Source organism: Sminthopsis crassicaudata, chromosome 2 (genome assembly GCF_048593235.1).
Source record: "Sminthopsis crassicaudata isolate SCR6 chromosome 2, ASM4859323v1, whole genome shotgun sequence".
Taxonomy (NCBI): domain Eukaryota; kingdom Metazoa; phylum Chordata; class Mammalia; order Dasyuromorphia; family Dasyuridae; genus Sminthopsis; species Sminthopsis crassicaudata.
The window spans coordinates 599,799,307-599,822,651 of NC_133618.1; the positions used below are offsets into that span (position 1 = coordinate 599,799,307).

A 23,345-nucleotide genomic window follows, 5' to 3' on the forward strand; every position below is an offset into this window, starting at 1 on the left:
TCCTTGTGGTCTGTGGAATAAGGGCCAGATCAACAGCAACTTACCTTTTCAGGCTCATTCTACTTTTCCTTCATTGATCCTTTTGTGACTGCCATACTGAAAAACTGTTATTAAAATATTCCCTAATATATGAATATTATGGAATATTATTGTTTTGTAAGAAATGACCAGCAGGATGATTTCAGAAAGGCCTGGAGAGACTTATATGAACTGATGCTGAGTGAAATGAGCAGGACCAAGAGATCATTATATACTTCAACAACAATACTATATGATGATCAATTCTTATGGACATGGCCATCTTCAACAATGAGATGAACCAAATCAGTTCCAATAGAGCAGTAATGAACTGAACTAGCTACACCCATCGAAAGAACTCTGGGAGATGACTATGAACCACTACATAGAATTCCCAATCCCTCTATTTTTGTCGGCTTACATTTTGGATTTCCTTCACAGGATAATTGTACACTATTTCAAAGTCCGATTCTTTTTGTACAGCAAAACAACTGTTTGGACATGTATACATATATTGTATTTAATTTATACTTTAACATATTTAAAATATATTGGTCAGCCTGCCATCTGGCAGAGGGGGGGAGGAGGGGAAAATTAGAACAAAAAGTTTGGGAATTGTCAATGTTGTAAAATTACCCATGCATATATCTGATAAATAAAAACTATTAATTAAAAAAAAAAAAATATTCCCCAAGATGTTCTTTTGCCTGTTCTTCCTGTCTCTCTAGGTCTGGTTCAATGTCACTTCATTAATGAATCTCTAGTTCAAATGTCACTGTTATTACCATCCTTCAGAAGCAATCCCTTTTTTGTAACATATAGCACTTTGTACCATCATTTTAGCCCTTAATATGTTCTACTTTGTACTATATGTCTTATCTTCCATGCTAGAGAGTAAGTATTATGGGATCAGGAAACTTTTTTTAATTCACATTTAATAATGTCAGATTGAGATTTATAAAATTCAATTCTGATAATGTAATTTCCTTCCCTTCCCATGTTTATTGGTTCTTGGTTAAAATTTTTTTTCCCTACTTTGAACATAATAGCCTTTTAGTAAATATTTGCAGAATGAATAGAAACAAATGCAGTATAGTCGGACTTTTGTTCTTTAATGTCAAGCTAAGTCAGTTCTCAGGTTAGAAAACTGATCAAGTCAGGGCTGGTGATAGAATGAAATTAAAGCAGTAATTAAACATTTGAGCCAGAGTTAATTAGAAACTCATTGTTCAAGAAACTGTATTAAAAGTATAAAAGATTGCATAAATTACTGCTTATCAAAAAGAAATTTAAGGTTATGTAGAAGTTTAAGGTTTGGAATTTGAAAACTTAATGGAAAAAGAATAGAAACAGGTTAAGTATGAAGAGGTCAGTCAGTTACTTACTTACAAGGTGCTAAGTCAGTTATCTAATTTAGCATGGTACTTAACAGTTCTCTAGTTCAATAATATACTTAGTAATATATAATATAATATAATATAATAATAAACTTAGTACTTACTATAGTTCCACAAGATTCACACCTTTAAGAGAGAATATATAAGCTAGGAACCTCAACCAGGATTCAGTCCTGGACATTCAGAAGTCAGAGAAGAGAAGTCCATTAGAAGCTCTGAGCGTCAGTCAGGATTCAGTTGAGGATATTCACAAGCCAGAGAAGGCAGCTTAAGCTCTCAGAACCAAGACTACAGAAGGCCTCTAAGAAAAACTAGCCGAGTCCCAAGTGAAGGAGATAAGACTTTGAAGACAATAAAGGATTTGGTCCAAATCTTTAATTCCTGGCTGAATGAGGTGATCATTACTCTGAACTGAAAGGAAGGTTGCTTTCAGAAGCCTCCTAAGAAACCTGCTCCCAGAGAACATCACATATTAGAGAAGAACGTTACAAGTTATAGCCTTTCTTTCTTCACTTTCCTGCTTTGGACAAACTAGAGATCTCTATAGTTCTGCCCTGTTGGACTTGTGATTATTTTTCAAATTAAAAACCTTTAGATTTTCCAAGCCATCATGTTTATTCCTGTTCTTAGAATGCCTTTCCCTACTCAGATACAATATTCTTTATGAATCCTTTCCATATTCTTATTCCTCTTCTTCAAGAATATGATTTCTTTTATTTTTTCTTAGCATCCATAAGCCTTTTAAAGTTCTCTTTTGGAATGTTATATTGGTTTATGTGATTATTTTGATATTTTTCTTATTTCCCTGGTTAGATGTAAATTCATTGCAGTGATAACACATTGTTGAATTCTCCATCATATCTAATACATGTAATTTTTTTTTTAAATTGAGGTGAAGTGAATTAAACCACAGAACTCTTATCTTGTCTTTATTTCATGAATTCATTTACTAAACCTTGATTCTGATCAGCTTTTAAAAATAATACTACATCATTCAAACAAAAACCAAGATAGGTTTTCAAAACCTAAATTTATATTTGCTCTAACAAAACAGTATTAACAGACTTTCCATTTTTTGCCATCAATATTTTGACTTCTATGCTTATAACATGTAACTCTACAGCTTGATAAATTGGTGCTGCGGAAGAAATATTTCAACTAAGTTATTTAAGAAAGGACTAGTTTGAAAGATAAAAAGTCTTTATCAGTGATGTTCTTTTTATTAGAATTGTGATGGTCGTTAGGGTGTGATAATGAAAACATTGAAGTGCTGTCTATTGTTTCTAGAAGTGCTCAATCTTAACTTCTTTATTACTTTTAAGGGTGTAAATGTGGAAGAGAGTAGCATGCAAAATTTAATATCTATTAAATTTTATTTTAATCATAATTCTTTTTTATCCCCTAGAATCTTCCTTCTGGATCCCCACCTGTTGGAGCTATTAAACTCACCTACATTTCAAAGGTAATTGTTTTTATACATATGTAGTTCAATAAATAGAAGCAACCATTTGGTTTTTGTTTTAACAATTTTGACAATAATAATTAGGTTATTAAAAGGATTCAGTTCCTATTGAAAGCAGACTGATTAGGTACTTAATGTTGATATAATTAGAGATTTATGGGGCAAAATGAAATTATTTTTATGTTGGGTGGGACATAAAAATTGTCATTTCTGTAAGTTTCATAGAGAAACATTAAAGAAAAAAGAACTTAGTTGTTTCCTTTTGTCATTTTTAAGTAAATAGGCTTCTTTGAGGCTCAAGTTTTGTTTATGGTTATCAATTTTAAAATTGCTCCTATTATTAGGTAGCTGTGACTTTTTGAAATTAAATTTATATATTTTTACTTTGGTAAAAATGCAAACTCTTTAGATTTTAAAAGACAGTTTTTTCTACTTTATTACTCCTTTATATTTTTCCTTTTCTGCTTGTTCATTTTCATTTTTACATTACCATTTTAATTTTTCAAAACTTGATTTGTTATTGCCAAAGTGAAAGTAATACTATTTATTTCCTATGTTTGAGGAACTGAGATTGAGTTCAGGGTTCCCTAATGTTAATGTATTTTTACATGTGTTTTTATTTATGTATTTATATATATGTATATATGTGCATACATACATATGTATATACACACATACATACTTCCTTAATAGAGAGTTACTTCAAGAATTGAGGATTAGAGAGAAAAATAGAAAGGAGGAAAAGGAGAAAAACAAACTAACAGCTTAAACATTGCAAAAGAGGTATATGTGATCTATGTATGGTTCTTTGAAATTCACCAGGTAGCTTTTAAAATTTTACATTTACTATCAACTTAAATATCAGCAAGTTTGAACATTTGGATATACAAAGAGTAAAAGGATTGAATATGAAACTGTGAATTTTTAAGTACTGCTTTTTAAGTATATATTCAATTTAATATAGATACAAAATGATTGTCTCTATCTTCTTCCAAACTTCCTTCTGTTCAGTTCTGTTTTTAAAAATGTTTGATTGATGTTTTGTTTTTCTTCCATCACTATCTACCCATCCATTGTGCGTAAGTTCATCCCTTAATAAAAGCCATTCCTTGCAACAAATAAAATTAGTCAAACAAACCAATTGGACACACATTGTCTGTATCTGATAGTATAGGTTTCATTCTGTATCATTACATTCCTGCCAAGAGGCATCAACATCAGTCTCCTGATCATTACATCAATTAAAGTTCTTAATTCTTTCAGAGTAGTTTTGTTTAGCATTATTATAGTATTTATAGAAATCATTCTTCTAGCTCTATTCATTCACCTTGCATCAATTATTGTAAGACTTTACATTAAACCTTATTATTAGGTTTTTCTGAGACTATACTTTTCATTATTTACTTTGGTGCAAAAATATTTCATTACATTTAAGTACCAGTAATGGTTTTTTAGCTAGTCTACACATTCTTTCCTACAATACAAGCCATCTATATTCTTTTTCCTTTAGATTTCTAAACTAAGACTGACTTCTTCCCTCAGTGATTATTCAACAGGAATTACTATTGCCATAATCCGTAATGGTTTGTTAATCGTCAGATCTAATGGGACCTCTTCACAGCATTTGTCTTGTTTGACCCTTTTCATCTCCTGGATGATTTCTTTTCTTGTTTTCCTGTCTTCTCTATGTCCTGTGTTAGAGTCTTCCCCATGCCATGCCTATTATAACGGGGGCCATATAATCCAATGCTTGGGCCTGGGCCTTCTCTAATATCTCAGTTGGTAATTTTATCAGCTTTCATGGATTCAGTTATTTCTATACAGATGACTCTGCATCTGACTCTTGTCCCTTTCCTCAGTTCTAATTCCTCCTCATCATAATCATAACTTTCATTTCAACATTTCAAACTGGATATCCCATCAACAAACATAGCATGTCCACATTATGACTCATTATGTCTTTGAACACTATCCTTTTCTAGACTTTCTGTTAAGAGTTGAAGATAAAAAAAAAAAAAAAAAGTTGAAGATCACATTTGTCAATCTTGGTGTCATCCTTGCCTTCTCTATTTTATTTATTCCAATCAGGCAGTAAATTAGAGACATTTTATACTTTTTATAGTTACTTTAAATGGATTTTCTTTCTTATTCTTTTCCTATTAGCTTTTGTTAGTAATAGTAAAAACTCGAACATTTGTATGGATTTCTAATATTCTCTGATAAAACTGTTGCTCTGTCTTTTTTTTTTTTTTTTCTCCCTTGAGTTTTCTAAGTAAAACATGATAATTTCCACAGTTAGGGATAGTTTTGTATCATTAATGACTATTTCCTTGGTTTCTTTTTCTTATTTTTATATTTAGCATTTCTTGTATATGTCAACTGAAATATCCACATTACTTTTACTGGTAAAGCTTCTAGTATTTTCTGATTAATTTCAAGTGATGCTAGTGTTTTAAAATAAATGCTTTTGGTCATAATAAAGAATATTCTTTTTTCTGGGCTTTATAGTGGTTTTTAACATAAAATGACTACTGTGTCTTTTTAGACTTTGTTCATCTTTTTGTATATTTTTAATATGATTATTAATGCTAATAGTTTCCTTATTATTTATCTATTCTTGCATCCTGGATATCAATCTAACTAGATTATAATTAACAATTTTAAATTTTATTATAGTAATCTCTACAAATATTCAAATGAATATTTGGTTTTATCAATCTCAAAAGCTCTCTGCAAACAAACCTTAATATATCTATGCCTAAATCCTGTGTAAATTTTGTCCTCCAATAAGTTTACCACTGGGGAGTGATTGGAGAAGGTCCACTTAAATGTGTTGGGGGCTTTTCTTGCTTTTTTTTTTTTGACATCTTGTGTGTACCGGTATACTGTACTGTCCATAAATCCCTGTACCACTTGGACAATTTTTTTTTCATAAAATAGTTTTTTGATGACATATCTTTTACTTCTTTATTCCTTTGACGTTTGCCATTGGTTTATATGTGTCATTTTGCTCCCTTTGGCATGTCTTTTCATTGACAGTAATTTTTAATCCTTTGAAGATTGTTGTAATCTTTGTTCCTTTGCTTTGCAGCAATACTTGTACCATGTTGGAATTTAAAAGATGGAACTTGAACTTTGTGGGGTGCTCTAGGGTAATTTAAGGAGTTTTACAGTTTCCTGAAAACAGTTAACTTTTCCTTCTCTTGTTCCACTCTGGGCCAAATTCGTGATACATATTTGTCCATTAGGAGGCAGCATATATAATGGAAAAAGTTTTAGTTCTGGACCCAGAGTATCTGGGTTCATCCTTTTCCTCTATAGATTGGAGCAAGTTATAGAACCTTTCTGGTAGGGCTTAGTTTTCTTATCTGTAAAATGACTTCTGAGTTCCCTTCCAACTGTAGATCAACAAACCTATGAAAAATTTATCTGTCCTTGACTGATGGGCAGCCTATATAAGTTGTCCATTCAAATACATGTTAAAATAGTCTTCATCCATTTAGTCTTTGGTATGTGGATACTTAGATCTCCTTCTATCCAAAGGATGACTAGTGATGTCTTCTAGGAGACGTTACTATATTCTGGAGCTTGATCTACCAATAGATGACTTTAGATGAACCTTACATCCATAAGAATGAATCTCTTCAATTTAAATTCTATAATGAATCTTTTTTTAATGCTGATACCCTTAGGCAAGCATTTATGTTCTTGTTTTGTACTTCATCTGACATTTATGATCAGGTGATCATTAAGTAGAGTTATTTCTGTTATAGTTTAAAGGAATTTTAAATGATTTTGATATTTGGATGGGAGCCACCTTGTCTTAAACAGTCTTGCAAAACAGCATTTTTTTGTATGTGTGAATAAAATACTTTTTCATAATTAGCAAAGACTAAACAGTAAAATTTTATATTTTCTACATTTTTGTTCTTTTTCGTGACATTTTCTTTCCCTGTAATAATGGTCATATTATGTAGCGTGCTATTGTCTCCAGAAGCTGCCGATCGCTCTCTGGGAAGAGATCTGCTGTGTCAACTCATATCTCTCGGACAGATTCTTCTTCCTGTAGAGAACCGTTGTCTCCAGGCAGTTGCCCTTAACTCTTGTCCAGAGAAGTGACTTCCCTTCCTGCAGAGAGCCCCGTCAAGCCTGATGTAGAGTAGAGACTTCTATCTCTGGAGTGCTGTCCTCTTTTATCCTCACAGAGAATGGGCCTGGGATAATGCAAGGGCTTCTGGGAAGAAGTACTCCAACCAATGAGCTTGCTCCTCTTAGAATTCCTAAGATGTAAACTCCCTTTAAACTCTCAAACCAAAGGCCTGAGCCAGAGAACTGTCAAGTCAACCTGAGTTCTCACCTTGTAATTGTCCAGACAACCTGAATTCTCACCTTGTCACTGTCCAGACAACCTGAGTTCTCACCTAGTAATCCTAACATCTCCCCCTTTCTTTTGATTTAGAACATAGGATAGTCATGAATTTGAAACATAAATCCATCAATATGGGAGGTATTACACATAATTACATAAATTACATAAGCACATAGTAACATAGTAACATAATACATGCTAGAAGTATATAACAAATAACATGATCAAATAATCATAAATTGAAAATTTATGAATGTCCATAAGTCCATTGTCCATTAGTCTCATCTTGTGTTAGGAAGTCCAATGATTCCTGCTGGTTTTTAAAGTTCTTTAACAGTCTTCTTATTAGCCATGCTCTTTCGGTGTGAGATGTTTCTTAGATTTTCTCCTTTATTTTGAGGTCTTTCTCTTTTTCTATCTCTTTCTGATGGACGAGGTGAATACGACTCGTTGGCACCCATCTGATTCCTTCTCCTGTTGAAGAAATACAAGCAAACCCTCTCCCCCAGGCAGTTAGGTCCCTTCCATTCACCACTTTCTGGATCTCTCCACATCACCTGACAATTACATTGGAGTTGTTTGCACTGGACACAGCCCTGTTGGTTTAAAAAGCCTGTATTCTCCCCAAGTGTAATCCATTTTTGCAATCTGATTGCCTTTTGGCTGACTTATTAGGTAATCCCTTTCTGCCATGTGATTGCTTTTCTGCTGGTTGATCAAATCAGAATCCTGACCTTCTTTGGGTATAACATCAGCTGCCATCATGTTCCAAGTCTTTTTTGCTTGGGGCCCTGGACCTGGGCCCCTCATCCCGTTTCCCTGAATTAGTCTACACTCTGATGCCCAATGGAGTCTTCTGTTGCATTTTGGACATGGGGTTTTAGGTCTTCTTTCACCCTGTCTTCTCACTGTATCTCCATATCTACACTGAGCTCTTAGATGTCCAATTTTTCCACATTGAAAACATCGCCGAGTTTCTCTAGAAGTCCCTTGCCAGGAGGGATCCTGTCTTTCCATGTTCATCATTGTCTGGGTGTAAAAAGCATTTGTTCCCACTGTAGCACAATGTCTTATGATCTCCTCTAAAGGAGCATCTTTGTCTAATCCCCATTCAATTCTTTTGCAAATCTCATTAGCATTTTCCTTAGCCAAATGTCTGGTCATTATTTCTGTAGCTACATTTTCTCCAATAGTTCTTTTGACAGCAGTTTGCAAACATCCCACAAAATCTGCAAAAGGTTCATTGGGACCTTGCTGTATTTTAGTGAAAGCCTCTCCGCGATCTTTCTGTCCAGGGAGGACACCCCAAGCTTTTATTGCAGCCTTAGCAATTTGTTCATATATTGTCATGGTATAATTAATCTGTTCTGAATTCTCTCCATACCGACCTTCACCAGCCAAGTGCTCAAAAGTGAATTTTGTGTTAACTCCTATTTCCAAATTGCATCTGACTTGGATTTTACATAATTCATGAAACTCCGCAATCCATAGCAAATTTTCTCCAGGTTCCAGGCATGTCCTTGCTATGGATTTCCAATCATTCGGGGTTAGGACTTCATAAGACAAACCATCTAGTAACATTTTAACATAAGCTGATGTAGCCCCATAAAGAGTACAACCTTTTTTCAAATCCTTAATTTTATTCAAATCTAAAGGTGCATATCTTCTCCTTTTTTGACCTAAAGAGTCAATATCTTTAATCACAGGTTATGCATGTATAAAATCACTTATATCCTGTCCTTCTCTCTTAGCTTTAACCAATGCTTTTTCTAATCTTGTCATAGGCTTAGGCTGCTTCACAGGCAATTCTGTTTGTGTTTCTGCCTCTTCCCCTCCTCCTTCCTCCACCTCTGAAGGTGGAGTTGATGTGGGCCTGTCAATAATCTGTTCTCTAGGCAGGGTTGAAGCTTCTTCAAGAGAATCATACCCTAGTTCCTCATTTAAATCCTCTTGCTCTAGGGCAAGATCTTGATCTTTCCTTTTTTCTTCACACTTACTCCTCACCCGGCCTAGACACGGAAAGATTACGAGTTCCGGTGAGAACTCGGGTTGTCTGGACAGTGACAAGGTGAGAATTCACCTAGTAATCCTAACAACATTAGAAGCTAAGTATAGTAATTTCACAGCCACTAAAAACAGTTTGTTATACTAGGTTTTTTGTTTGTTTGGGGTGTTTTTTTTTTTTTTTTTACAAATTTTGCCCATTTTTCCTCTATTATCTTTCCATTTTCATCCTCAGTTTTGTTTGGGAAGACTTTATTTTGTTGTGGATGTTCTCTTCTACTGCTTGTGGCTTTATGGTTTTTATTGATTAGAATATTAGTTTATCATTTTCTTTCCCTGCTTTATTTCTAATTGGTTTGGGTATCAGAGCTATACTCGTCTTGTTAAAGGAGTTTGCTATATTCTGTTTCTCTATTAATTACTCTCTAATTGTTTGATAAGATTGCCTTATTAACTTATGTGATATGTAAGTTCATATCTGATTTATTCAGTTTCTTTTTTTTTTTGAGGTTGGGCTATTTTCCATCTGTTTTATCCGTTATTGATTTTTGATATTTCATATATTCAATTTTTGCATTCTTAGTTTTTGCTGGCATATATTTTAAAATAACAGTTTCTGTTACTATCCTGTTTCTTCTTTATTCATTGTAAACTTCTCATCTTTTTTATTTTGCCATTTGGTTTTAAATTTTCTCTTTAAAAATTCTTATTTACTAATGATTTATTAATTTTTAAACTCTTAAATATAAAAGTCCTTCATTTGGTATTGTTTTTCCAGTAGTTATTTTGTCAGTTTTAGTTTTTCTCTGCTTTTCAGAATTTCATCTTTTATTCTTATTTTGGAATTGTTAATTTGTTGATGAGAATGTTAGTCCAGGAAGGGAAAAATGGGATGGCAATGACAACGGGACAGATGATTGAATAATCTGTAGTGCTTTGACTTATTCTGGAGGTCTTTGAACTTTTCAGTTAAATTTTCCCATATGTACTTGGATGCAATGCCATTCTGGGCATATACATTTAATATTGAGAGTCATTCATTAATTGATAATGTTTTCCTATTTCACTCTTGGTGACCCCATTTGGTTTTTCTTGACAAAATTAGTGGTTTGCCATTTCCCTTTCTACCTTATTTTATAGAAAAGAAAAATGAGACAAAAGTGACTTGCCCTGGGTCACACAACTAGTAAATGTCTGGGGCTAGATTTGAACTCATATCTTCCTGACTCCAGGCCTGGCACTCTATCCACTATGCTTTTTTTTTCTACTTTGTGTATTGTCATTATTTTTGTGATTATTTTTGATGGTTTTTCCATTTGGCTGAAGAATAATACATTTTATCCGTTCTCCTCGTCTTATTTCCTTCTGTCTGAGTGTGGTATACAGAATACTGTTGGGTTCTCCTTTTTAAATTTATTCTTTTTTAATCTTTCTTGATATTTTGTTGTCTATTATGGACAAATTGAGTTCGTTAACATGTGAGATTATAATTGTTTAATTTTTACTTTTTTTCTGTCAAATTCTAGTGTTACTTTTAAAAAATTAATCTGTTCTTATCATTTTGCTTACAACAATCTGATCATCGTCTCTTTTCTCAGACTAACTTTTCTGTTACCTAATCCAAATCCAGATGACGTAATTCTACTTTTATTATGTTTTTTCTCTTTCTCCCCTTTTTTCCTTTGCTCAGACAAGAGTATAATTCAGGAGACTGCTCATCTTTCTTAGACCTCTGATCATTTAACCTGTTTGAATGGCCTTTCTCTTTGGTATTCAATTTTCTACAAAACATTCCATTCTTCCTTCTTCCTTTTTCTAGGTTGTTCTAGAATTTGACACTCTTTCATGGCCTTTTTCCATTATATTTCCCTTTTCTTTTCTCAGTGATCTTCCTGGAAGGTGAGACTTCTTAAAGATAATATTTTTATATTTTCCTTTGTTCAGATAAGATGAATGTGTAGTCTGAATCTCTGCATTATCCCTTTCCTACATGTTTGAAAGATTTTATTTATACAGCTCTATCCCCAGAAATATTTGTGTAGGATATAGAATGGTACAGTTAAAATAACGTATTTAGGGTTAGCTGAACTGGATGAACTGAATCTAGGTTTTTCCATATATCTTGAAGCCAGCCACTCTAGTGTCTAAAACCAAGAACCATCATTAACTACAGTGAGGGTAAACTAGGGAGCTTTCCAATAAAATTAGGAATAAAGCAATGATCATAATGCTAGAAATATTAGTCATAAGATAAGAAAGAGAAATTGAGGGAATATAGGCGAAAAAGAAATAAAAGTTTTTATCAGCGGTTTATTTGGAAAATCCTATAAACAATTTCAGCAAAGTTGTAGTCTATAAAATAAACCCACAGAAATTTTCACTTTTTGTATATTATCAACAGAATTCATCAGAAAGAAATAAGAGAAATTCCTTTATAATCACTACAGAAGGTATAAAATACTTGGTCTACTTAACAATCCACACAAAAGAACTGGATGAATATAATTGTAAAACACTACAAAAGGCTGTACTATTATCATAGAAAAGGCTATAATTATGGCCTTAAAATAATTTTAATTATTTAAATTTTAAAATAATTTTTTTCATTCAGTGCTACTCTAGACTATATAAGAATTATTTTATAGAGTTAGAAAAATAGTAAGAAAATTGATTTGGAAGAAGACAAGTTCAAGAATTTCAAGGGAAATGAAGGGGGGGGAAGAAAAAATGAAAAGGGGAAAATTTCATCCCTTTATTGGGATCTAGCATTATCAATTCTTTGATGCTACAACAAAACAATAATCATTAAATTAAATACAACAAATACATTGATCATTGGAACAAATTAGATGTATTGTATATATAGAGAAGCAAGGGAGCACAAATAGTTTGAAATTTGATAGACCCAAAGACCCCATAGGTATTTTACCTATGGGGTAAGGTTCATTATTTGACAAAAACTGGGAAAACTTGAAAATAGTCTAGCAGAAATTAAATATAGACCAGTATATCATACTGAATATCAAGATAAGTTCCATCTGGGTGCATGACTTTGACATAAATGGTGACATAAGTTAAGAGAAGCAAGGAATAATAGCTTCTCAGATCTTTGGACAGTGTAAGAATTAATTACCAAACAAAGAAGATAATGAGAGATAAAAATGAAGAAATTGTATTATGTGAAATTAATAAGTTTTTGCACAAAATTAGTGTATCCAAAAGTAGAAAAGACTTAATTGGGGAAAATTCTTTGCAAGAGATTTTGGTGATAGAAGTTTCACTTCCAAGATATAGAGAGAACATATTCAAATTTATAAGAATAAGAGCCACTTCCCAAATAGGCAAATAATATGAATAGCAGTTTTCAGTGGAAAAAATTTTAGCCAATAATAGCTATTTGAAAAAAATGATCCAAATCATTAATAATTCAATACTAGTTAAAACCTTTTAAGTTCTATCTGATACTGATCATATTGACCAATTTGGCAAAAAAAAAAAAAAAAAAAAAAAAAGAAAATGCCAAATGCTGAAGGGGCTTTGGGGAAACAGGTACAGTAATATAGTATTGGTGGAGCTGTGAAATGGCTTGGCTATTGTGCAGAACAGTTTGGAACTACACCCAAAAAGTAACTAAACTGTGCAAACTTTTTGATTTAACAATAACAGTAGTAGATCTATTCCCCAAAGAGTTCAAAGAAAGAAAAAAATGGACCCATATTTACAAAAATATTTATAGCTCTTTTAGTAGTGGCAAGTAACTAAAAACTAAGGAATCAATTGAGGAATGGATGAGCAAGTTAACAGGATAAGAATGTGATAAGTTATTATTGTGCTGTAAGAAGTGATGAAGAAGAGAGGAAGACTTGGGTGAAGCAATGCAAAATGAACAAATTGTAGGGACAAATAACTTTGAAAGATGTAATTGATCAAAGCAGTGAATAGCCACTATACCAGGGGACCTAATATTAAAACATTATGTTGTTGTTCTTATAGAGAGATATGGATTGAGACATACTTTTAAGATATTATCGGTGTGGGAGTTTATTTTGATGATTGTGTTTGTGACAGTCTTTGAATTCACTTTTATTATTTCTTCAAATTCTTTATTCAGATGCACTGTGATTTGTTTAGCCATTCCCCAATTGTTGGACATCTAGTTGTTTTTTTAGTCACAAAAGGTAGCATTTTAAAATTTTACAGGTTTTTTTTCTCAAAATGGTGAGGTGATAAGTTAGAAATATTATGCCGATTTTTCATATAGGGACACTGAGATTAGTGACTTAATCAGTGGTCTCACAGTGTCAGAGTCAAACCTAGGTATTTCCTCATAGTAACATTACCCTAAGATAAACCTAAATTTCTTTTAAATTTTGACCTTGAGGTTTCTTTTTTGCAAATTTTTAGCAATTCAGTTTCATTCTAGCCATTTATTAAGTATTTAATTTGTACTTGGTGCTGGTAACATACAGACAAAAACAAAATCATTTTTGCTTTTAGTGAGCCTATATTTTATTGACAACAAAATATATTTACAAATGGGTAAACATAGCCTAGCATGAAGGAGAGAAAGCATTAGTATATACTTGGCAGAATCTAGACATGTTTTACACATAGTTGACCAAGAAGGCTCTAAGGAATAGTTTCTGAAGCTTCTAAGGAATAGTTTGAAGATGAAAAATGCATAGTTGCTTTAAATTCTTATGAAGGGTCAGAAATACAGGTTTTAAGAAGTGTTTGATGGACTAATTTTCAAACTTTCTTCCAAATAGGAAATATTTATGCTTAACATAAAATTTGCCTTAATCCTCCCATTCAAATTTCACTGGAGAAACAAACAAGTCTCTTAACAAAGCATTGATGTCATTAAAAAAATCGCTTAGAACTGTAATATAGCATCAAGCACAGCCCTTCTTCATACATAAATTCCTTAATAAATGTTGCTTTAATTGTGTTTAAATAATATTATTATTTTTTGCTACCCTCAAAGTTGAGTTTTAGATTGATTTGTGGGGCCTTTGTCAAGATTGAATGATTTAAATCATTTTGTAAACCTTTAAGTACTGTAAATAAGAGTTGTATAGGGAAATAATTTGTAGTTTATAGTGTTTAAGGTGTAGCTAATACAAAAAGATATGGTGTGACATTTCTATTTTTCTTGTTAGGTTAGCGATGCAACTAAGCTCAGGCCAAAGGCAGAATTCTGTTTTGGTAAGTAAGTACCATATTTTTTACATCTCCTTTTAGGCCAGGCTGGCATAATCACATCAGTTATTAATTTGGGGAATTGTTCTTTATACAATTTTGTTTATTCTTTCTATTCTTCTCCCTCTTAGCCATGTTCCTACAGCTCTTTTCAATATTTCCTTTATCACTTTTTCTCTCCTATCTTACCTCTGCCTCCTGGCTTCCTGACTTTTTTCTAAGTGTTATTCAAGTCTCATGTCCTGCAAGTAACCTTTTCTGATCTCCCCGAATGCATTTGCCATTTCTTTACCTTGCCTAGATCATGTATATACATAGTTGTTGTCACATTTTCTCCTTGAGGGCAGGGACTGTTTTTGTCTTTTTTTCCTTTTTCTAGTGCTTAGTCCAGTGTTTGACACATAGCAGGCTTAATAAATGCTTGTTGACCAAACTGCACAGAATGGACACTTAAGGATGGATTTATAAATCCATAAAATTTTTATGGATTTATAAAACTGGAAATTTAAGGAATTATGAAAGAAGGTGGCCACATTATTTCTATTTGGCTTCACTCCTTATTTCTGTTTTAGTGTAATTTGCTAGCAAGTAGATTGATGGTTTTTGTTGCATAAGATAAAATGATTTTACTCAGTTCTCTTATATTGTTTTTAAAAAGTCTTGATAGTTGAATTTTGGTTATGGGTTTACTTCTTGTTTTGAATATCAGAACAAATTAGGCCAACTATAGGAATTAACTTTTAAAATTTCTCATAATTGACATTACGGTATATAACATACTATATAATAATATGCTGGTTATAGGAAGAACACAGAAGTAAGCCATTAACGGACAGAAAGTAGTTTTGCTTACTATATTCTTCTTTTCTTTGTCTAGTTAATCAAGATAGTTAACTAGATAAAGCAGTAACTAGTGATATCTGTCAAAGCAACTTGGTGGTAATAAGGTCAAAGTTTAGTGAAAGTTGGTATTAGTGAAAGTGTAAGTTTACTCACTCATTCAACAAATATTTAATAAATGATCACAACTTGTTTTTTAGACTTTTTGTATGTGCATAATAAGAGTAAAATAACACTAAAAGCTTGCCTACTAAATTTATTCTTAATAGTGTCTAAGTCTGAGTATGTGACTAATTCTTAGTCCCATTCTGTTGGTACTACGTTCAATTAATTGTTCCAGTCAAGGATTTGCAGAATGTTTTTCAAACACTTGACATTATCTTGGTGATGGGCATAGTAGCAGGAACACAATATCCAGGGTCTGTGGGACTAATCAGAGCTGGGATGCTGAGCAGGCTAATGCGGAGACAATTCTCAGGAATGTCTGAAGCTCTTGAATTCATCTTAAACCTACTTGCACATAGCGTTCACATTTAAGACACATTTTGTGTCTCTTGTCTGTGTATATGCCCAGAACTCATTCTTGAGTCACCTGCTCCCTTGTCACCTACTTTCTTTTCTTCCAAAAGCTTTCTTTTGCACTTGTTGCTTCTTGTTTTCCCTGACTCAAAGTTGAAGAGTCACCTTATAAAGGAAAGATGAAATTCTGTCTGAGTGTCTCAGGCCTGAGGGCCCCTGGTGTAGGGAAACAATCTTCTCTAACGCTTTTATTGCTATTGTAGAAGGATATAGTCAGACCAGAATTCAAGGATACAAGAAGCCCAGGAACTGCTTTGTGGTACTTCATGAGGCCCTCTTCCTCATGGAGTCTCACCTGAGGCTTCTAATAATAGCAGGCTGCATGGAACTGATTCTGCCTGGTTGGGAAAGAGGACAGTTTTCATCCCTCTCATATTCATATCAGCTCAGGGATATTCACACAGCTAATAAAGACATGATCATTAAAGTGGACATAGTGATGTGTGCTTTATGGATTCTCCCCTCTTCCCCCCCACCTTTTTATTGTTGTAATCTTTATTTTTCTGTTTCTATATAAACTTCTTAATGCATCATTGCCTTTGGGATATTTCCTTATTTTGATTCTCTCTCTCTATGTATAACTTGGACTTAAGTGTCTTAAGCAGAGCCTGACCCAAATCTGACAGAGCAGCTAGTACAATATCTTTATATAAAAGAGCTGGACTAAGTTTTAGCTACATTTAGAAGTACCTGTTGTCTAACTTCACTGCATCCTCACTGCTTGCTCCGTTTAGCCATGTAAAGAAGTGATAAGGCAAATTTAAGCAAGATGATCAAAGAAAAAGAAGAATCCAAAAGTGGAATGGGAAGTGACCTTTTGACTCTACAAGCAAAGATTTAATAAATACTTGTTATGTTGTACTAGAGTTTCTTTTTCAGGTGTAAGGTTAAACTAGATAATTTCTAAGGTTTCTTCCCAACTCTGAGATTTTGTGCTTCTATTACAGCTGTTCCTTTACTCATCACCTATTGGCTTTCTTTCATATTTCCCACAGTGCAGCCAAACCTTCTCTTTTTGTCCCTCTTAACTACCTGTGTCTTCCTATATCTCAGCAAATGAGCTTTCTTCTCACTTCAGTAGGAAGCAGACTTTCCATCCTGAGTTTCTCTGATCCCTTCTGCTTCATACTGTTAATTCTTCCCTCTGCATTTCCTCCTCTAGTATCTGAGAAAGAATTGACTCTTCTACTGCTACCTTTGCTCAGATGCCTTCTTTTTTTCCCCTGAAATGTATTGTGCTTATTTCCAGTCTTTCTTTTTCCTCCTTCTTTCCCTCCCTTCCTTCCTTTTCTTTCTTTCTTTCCTTCTCTTTCTTTTTCTTTCCTTGTCTCTTTTTCTTTCTTACCTCTCTCCCTCCCCCTTCTCCTTTCCTCCCTTCCTTTCCCCTTGCCTTTTCTCGTCTGCCTGCCTGCCTGCCTTTTTTCTTTTTGTTCTTTCCTTGCCCCCACAAGATTCCCCCCATCTGCATCTTTAAAAAATAAAAAAGGAAAGAAATGAACTCTGCCACTTTTCAGACTATTACCTTCTCTCGTTAGAATAAACATCATCTCTTACTGCCTTTCCTGCCTTCCTGCCCACTCACTTTTCAGTCCCTGACTTAAGAGCTTCCAGCTCCTCAGTTCTAAAGGACCTGCTTTCTTTGAGTTTATAAGTCTCTCCTGCTGAATCTAGATAGTCTTTTCTTAGTCACATTACTTGACTTTTCTGTGACTTTTGATTGTTGCCATTGTCTGGAGTTACATTTTCTACAGAATTGAGTTCTAGAGCATATGTCTAACCCTAATAAACCTCCTGAGAAATTCCTTTAGAATATCCAACTCAGTATATTTGCAATAGAACTAACCACCTTTTCTTCTAGATCTGCTCTTCCTTAGTATTTGTCATTTTTTCTTTATATCAAGAGTTAATAGCATCATTCCATTCCCCCAGTTTTATAACCCTTGACTCTTCCCTTTTCTTCTCTTTATTCCCCCTCCCTCTTACTCTCTTCTGTTCTTGATCTCTCTAGCATCTCACAGAGTTTTTTATACAAAATGAGTGCCATAAATGTGTACCAGAGTTGGCACCAAGTGGGGCTGCTACTCTTTCTCCCTACCACTCAAAGATGCCTGATCTCCACTTCCAAATTTCCTGTCAATTATCCTTTTCTCTTTTTCCTCTTGACTGGATGCTGACCTCTCCTCTCCTTACTAGATTCACAGTCTCCACTCCAATCTGACCTTAGGCTCATTCCTAGTGGTGGTGGTCTGATCCCTTCCAGGTTCTCCCCCTTTTGCTTAGATAGACTGATGCCCTGAAGTCTTCTTGAGCTTGGCCATTATACCTAAAAGATCTTTAGGTCTTTGTTCTCTACACCAAAAACCTCCAGGATGTTATCTCCCCAAGTTAAAGAAAGGGTGAGTTCCTTCAGAGTAGATACTGTCTTCTTTTTCTGTTGGTGTATGCAGAACTTAGCACATACTTGGAACATAGAGTAAATGCCTTTTCCCCCCATTCATTCAATAAATGTTTGTTGAATTGTTAACTTGCTAGTATACTAAAATTTTTAATATTAATTACATTTTATACAATTTACTCTCTAGTTGGAAGTCTTGGGTACTTAATTTATTTCAGGTTAGCAGATTAATACATTTAAAGGCTTATATGTACAAGGCACATTCAAAGTATTGAGTTTCAAAGACAAAAATAAATTAAAGGAAGTTTTTGTCAACATGGAACTTACATTCTTCCATCACATTGTTTTTTTTTTGTTGTTTGTTTGTTTTCCTGAAACAAGTCCTAAAGTAAACTAACGAGTGATACTCAAGTCTTGCACATAGTAAATATTCAATCTGTATATGAATAATGAGAAGTTTTATTTTCTAGTTTGAGGAAAGATCATAAGGATCATTTGATTCAGTACTTAGAAAAACTTTTTTTTTTTTCAAATACATTAAGTAATGTCCTAGTTAGATTAGTAATATATCTGTGTTTTGTCATGAATTTTACAGCTTTATTGTTGCCTTCCAAGAAATCTTAAAATCTGATCTTTAGGAGACCAGTTCTTCTTTGATATTTTTTTCAAATTGTATCTTGAATCAAATTTCTCCCATGGTTTCATTTTTAAGGCTTTTGGCTCAATTTTTAGAAGTGCTAAATGACCTGGTTTAAAGTTGATGAGAGGAGGTCAACAGAGCTGGAGTAGGGCGTGGAAGGCTAGCATTGAGATGAAGAGGGATGGCCATGGAGTGGAGAGGGAAGTTTTCTACTTAGACATCTGGGCTTTCAGTTTCACTGGGCATTAGGAGAGGGAAAGAAGGTGTGAGTTTGCTGCCATGGGACAGTAGGTCCTGCAGAACAGCAGAAGATCCAAGTTTTTTAGCTGCTCCAATGTAGGCTCTGCCCTCGGAGTCTCTCAGACTCCGAAGGTCCTGTCCACAGACACTTTGGCAGTGACCTCACTTTGTTCACATGCCTTAGCTTATTCTAAGAAAGAAAAAATGTTTGCCAAGGAAATGCATGTGCTATAGAAAAGTTTTCTTTCAGTAATGGACTTTGATCATTTGCAGATAATTCTGTAGCAGTATTTTGGTTTATGCAGCACTTAGGTTTCTGAAAAAGTTTGTATAAATAAAATCATGATGATTTACATTATATTTTGTAAGATAATTAATAATTTCAAGTTCTTACCCCAAATTTCTGTCATAAAGTAAATGATTAGCAATTAAAGCAAGCAATTAAAAATAGATTACTATTGAAAGTAGCATTGCTTTTTTTTTTTTTTTTTTTTTTTTTTTAAGTTGGAAAAATCTTATATAATGAGAAGAATCCCTTGAAGTTTGGTTTTTTTGGTGCTGGTTTGTCCTAAAACAGGGCATCATTATAGATGGCAGTTTTTTCTACCATTAATTGAATGCATACCAGACTTTTTTGGAAGGAGGCTTCTGAGTATTAGAATTGGGGTCAGATGATTGAGTTTGAAACTCCAGCCCTGCCACTTGCTCCTGATGTGACTTCAGGAAGTCTCTTTACCTCTATAGGTCTCAGAGTTTCCTGAGCTATAAAATAAAAGGAATGGTTGAGATGATCTGATTTTTTTTTTTTTTTTTTTTTTTTTTTTTTGCTGAGCCAATTGAGGCAATTGGGTTTAAGTGACTTGCCCAGGGTCACATGGGTAGGAAGTGTTAGGTGCCTCAGGCCAGATTTAAAGTCAGGATGCCTCCTGACTTCAGAGCTGGTGCTCTATCCATTACACCAACTAACTGCCCCAAGTTGAGATGATTTGTAAAGGCCTTTCCAGCTCTAAATCTGTATCTAGCTATTCTGGTTACTTCATGTCAAACCCTATTAGTAAAAGGACCTAAATACTTTGACAGTTTGCTTGAAATTCCAAATGTCATGGATATGGAGCTGGAAGGGGACTTTGGGGATCAGTTAGAGCATTCCTTTCATTTCATAGATGAGGAAAGAAACCCAATAGTAACTTATGACTTTTTCATGATCTTTCAGGTAGTATCAGAAGCTGCAAAAGGTGTTCAGTTAAATCATTTCTTCAGTTGTTTTATTAACATAGACTTAAAAATAGCTGATGTGTTTGTAATTCAATTTAATCTTTCCTTTTGTCTTAATAGTAATGAATGCTGGAATGAGGAAATATTTTTTACAAGCCAATGATCAGCAGGACCTAGTTGAATGGGTAAATGTTTTGAACAAAGCTATAAAAATAACTGTAAGTATTCTTATTTTTTCTTAAATATCTTGATGTCCAAAAGAATTCTACATATCTTTTGAAATTACATTTCTGTGGCACAGTTATTTACTAATTTTTATTGAAGCAATGTTTTATTTTTCAAACAGTGTTTTTGAAAATAGTTGACTATTGAAGTACATTTTATAAACCCCCTTGTATTCTCTGATTAGTGTCTGAAAAGTAAATAATTACATATTTATATGAAAACCATCAATTTATACCAACAATGAGTTAATATAACCCAAGCTTTTCTCAGAGGTTAAATTGCATTTTTTGTCTTGCACTAGAACAGCTTGTTACCACATGACAGCAAACACCCACACATGGCATCTGATCTCGACATGAAGCACAAGTTATTTTTAGGGCTTTTTTTCTCTGTAGTTTCAGAGAAGCAGCTTCATGGACTGCTCCATGAAGTTCATATTCTTCTAAGAGTTTAAGTGACCACACAGCAGCAGATACTCTTTTAGCAACTATTTGTTCTTTTTTTATTTAGGAAAATAGCTTCTAGTCACTGTTAGTGTGTAGCTTCATTTATGCAATTTGTCATGTTAAAGCAATGATTACTTAATCATACTTTAGATCTTTAAAAAGTAATAGATGATTTTAGATGCCTTTTTATCTGAACTCTTGGATGCCTGATATTTTCTAAGTCAGTTTTTAGTGGGAATAGTAATATTTTAAAACATGATTAAGTAGATATTACTGTCATTTACCTTACAGATTAATCATTCTCCTTTTCAGAACTTTTAGCTCTTAAGAGATATTTATTAGTAATTGATACTGATAATTTTGATTATTCTCATTTAGAAAAGATTTTTGTTGGTAACAGGTAGGTGATGCAGTTGATAGAGCTCTGGACCTGGAGTTAGGAAAACTCCTGAGATACTCACTAGCTGCGTGACTCTGGGCAATTTAACACTATTTGCTTCAGTTTTCTTATCTGTAAAATGAACTGGGGAAGTAAATGGCAAATCACTCCAGTATTTTTATCAAGAAACCCCCAAATGTCATCATAAAGAATCAGACATGACTGAAAAAAATGACTGAATAATTACAAAATATAAAATTTAGGAAACTTGCTTAATAAAAAAGTTATTCCAAATGGATTAAAATAGCTATATCAGAAATATTTTTAGGTAAAATTATTTAACAGTGTTTAACGTAAAATAACTTCATAATGCAAAATGAACCTAGAACAATTAAACTAATTTTATTAGTGTATTAAAAATGTAAATTGAGGAGTTGCATATGTTTTTAATCAGCTGTATTTTGTTAATTTTGTTTACTTATTTTTTAAAAAAGGGCACATAATAAATCCTTTAACTATTTGGTTCATCTTTTACCTAGATATATATGTATGGAGAGAAAAAAAGAGAACATAATTTGGGGTTATAAATGTATCAAACTTATGAAATCTACAAAATAAGACTTTGCTTATAAGAATTTTTATTTTCTTTTTCTTTTTTTTTTTTTTTTTTTCTGGTGAGGCATTTGGGTTGACCAAATGCTGACTTGACCAGAGTCACAGAGCTAGGAAATATTAAGTACTGAGGCCAGAATTGTACTAAGGTCCTCTTGACTGCAGGGCTGGCACTCTATCCATTGTATTATCTAGCTGTCCCGAGAATATAATTTTTTTAAAAGGAAAAGTCCATTGTTGTAGCTAATGTCAGTTAAAAAAAAAATCACAATTTAAAAGACTTTGGGATTTGTTTTTCTCTGGGAAAATTCCAAATACTTTTTAGCAGTGTAACATTTTATTTTTTAGTGATCTGCTGAATATTGTATAGTGTAAATGTTGAACTTTTTTTCAAAACTTAAAATTACATCTGTTTTGGAAGTGTGTGTTTAAGGAAAGGGAAAAAGAGTAGTTGATTGTTTAACCATATTTTAATTACAGTGTCTTGCCATCCTGATGGTCTGTCCACCTACATAGTCGCCTGGTATCTTTTCTTAGACACTGTATGTAGGCCTGTGTGAATGTTAGTGGGTGGTTACCTTTTTTTTTTTTTTTTTTTTTAATTTCCTTCCTCTTTATAAAATATGTGAGAAAATAAATGACCTAACTTGAATGCATATAAACCACAAGAATTTGAAAGATCAAATTTTAAAGTAAACTCACTTTTTTTTTTTTTTTTTAAGCTAACTCCTTATATCAGTGATAATCTTTTAGGTGGGCCATTTCCAAAATGCAAATCACATCAGTCTCAAAAACATTTTTTTACTATAGATTTCAATCTATATTTTAAAAGTCCAACAGTGAAACTTTTAAAGATATTGTCTTTGTCATAATTTCCTACCCTGGCAAAAACAAAAACAAAAAACCCCTCACTAAATGCTGGGTATTTTAATTTTGCCATAGAGAAATGGGAACAGAACAGAGAAGCAGGATAGTGGGGGTGGCAAGTGTTGGAATTGAAGTAAAGAAGGTATGAGTTCAGATTTTTGCCACTGACACTAAAATGTGTAATTTTCTACAGAGCAGCCTCTTGGAACCTGGTTCTGTCATCTGTAAATTGTGGGTGAAATTTGTAGTTCCTCATATGTAGTTGAAGGGTTTTTGTGATAGTGATGGGATCCTATAAGGAAGGACTTGGCAAACTTGGAAGTTGTGTTCAAGCTTGAGTTACTGTTGTAGCTAGCCGGCCTGCAGGACTCAACTCCTTTGAGGATATTCTACCTGTGTCTCCCCAGAGGGCTTGAGCCTACAGTTCTCCTAGAGGCATGCTTGACCTGAAGAAT

The 23,345-nt window shown here is 33.4% G+C and overlaps 1 protein-coding gene across 10 annotated transcripts in view; it reads left to right on the forward strand.

The window, feature by feature from the left end:
- Positions 1-23,345, forward strand: part of PLEKHA1 (pleckstrin homology domain containing A1) — an 80,117-nt gene that overhangs the window by 30,871 nt on the left and 25,901 nt on the right. For 9 of the 10 annotated variants that reach the window (XM_074295787.1, XM_074295789.1, XM_074295780.1 and 6 more), the window contains 3 exons: positions 2,821-2,877; positions 14,413-14,458; positions 20,482-20,579. In XM_074295787.1, the coding sequence (XP_074151888.1) occupies positions 2,821-2,877; positions 14,413-14,458; positions 20,482-20,579 (201 nt within the window). The remainder of the gene's footprint in view (positions 1-2,820; positions 2,878-14,412; positions 14,459-20,481; positions 20,580-23,345) is intronic. The other variant, XM_074295790.1, reaches the window with a different exon arrangement.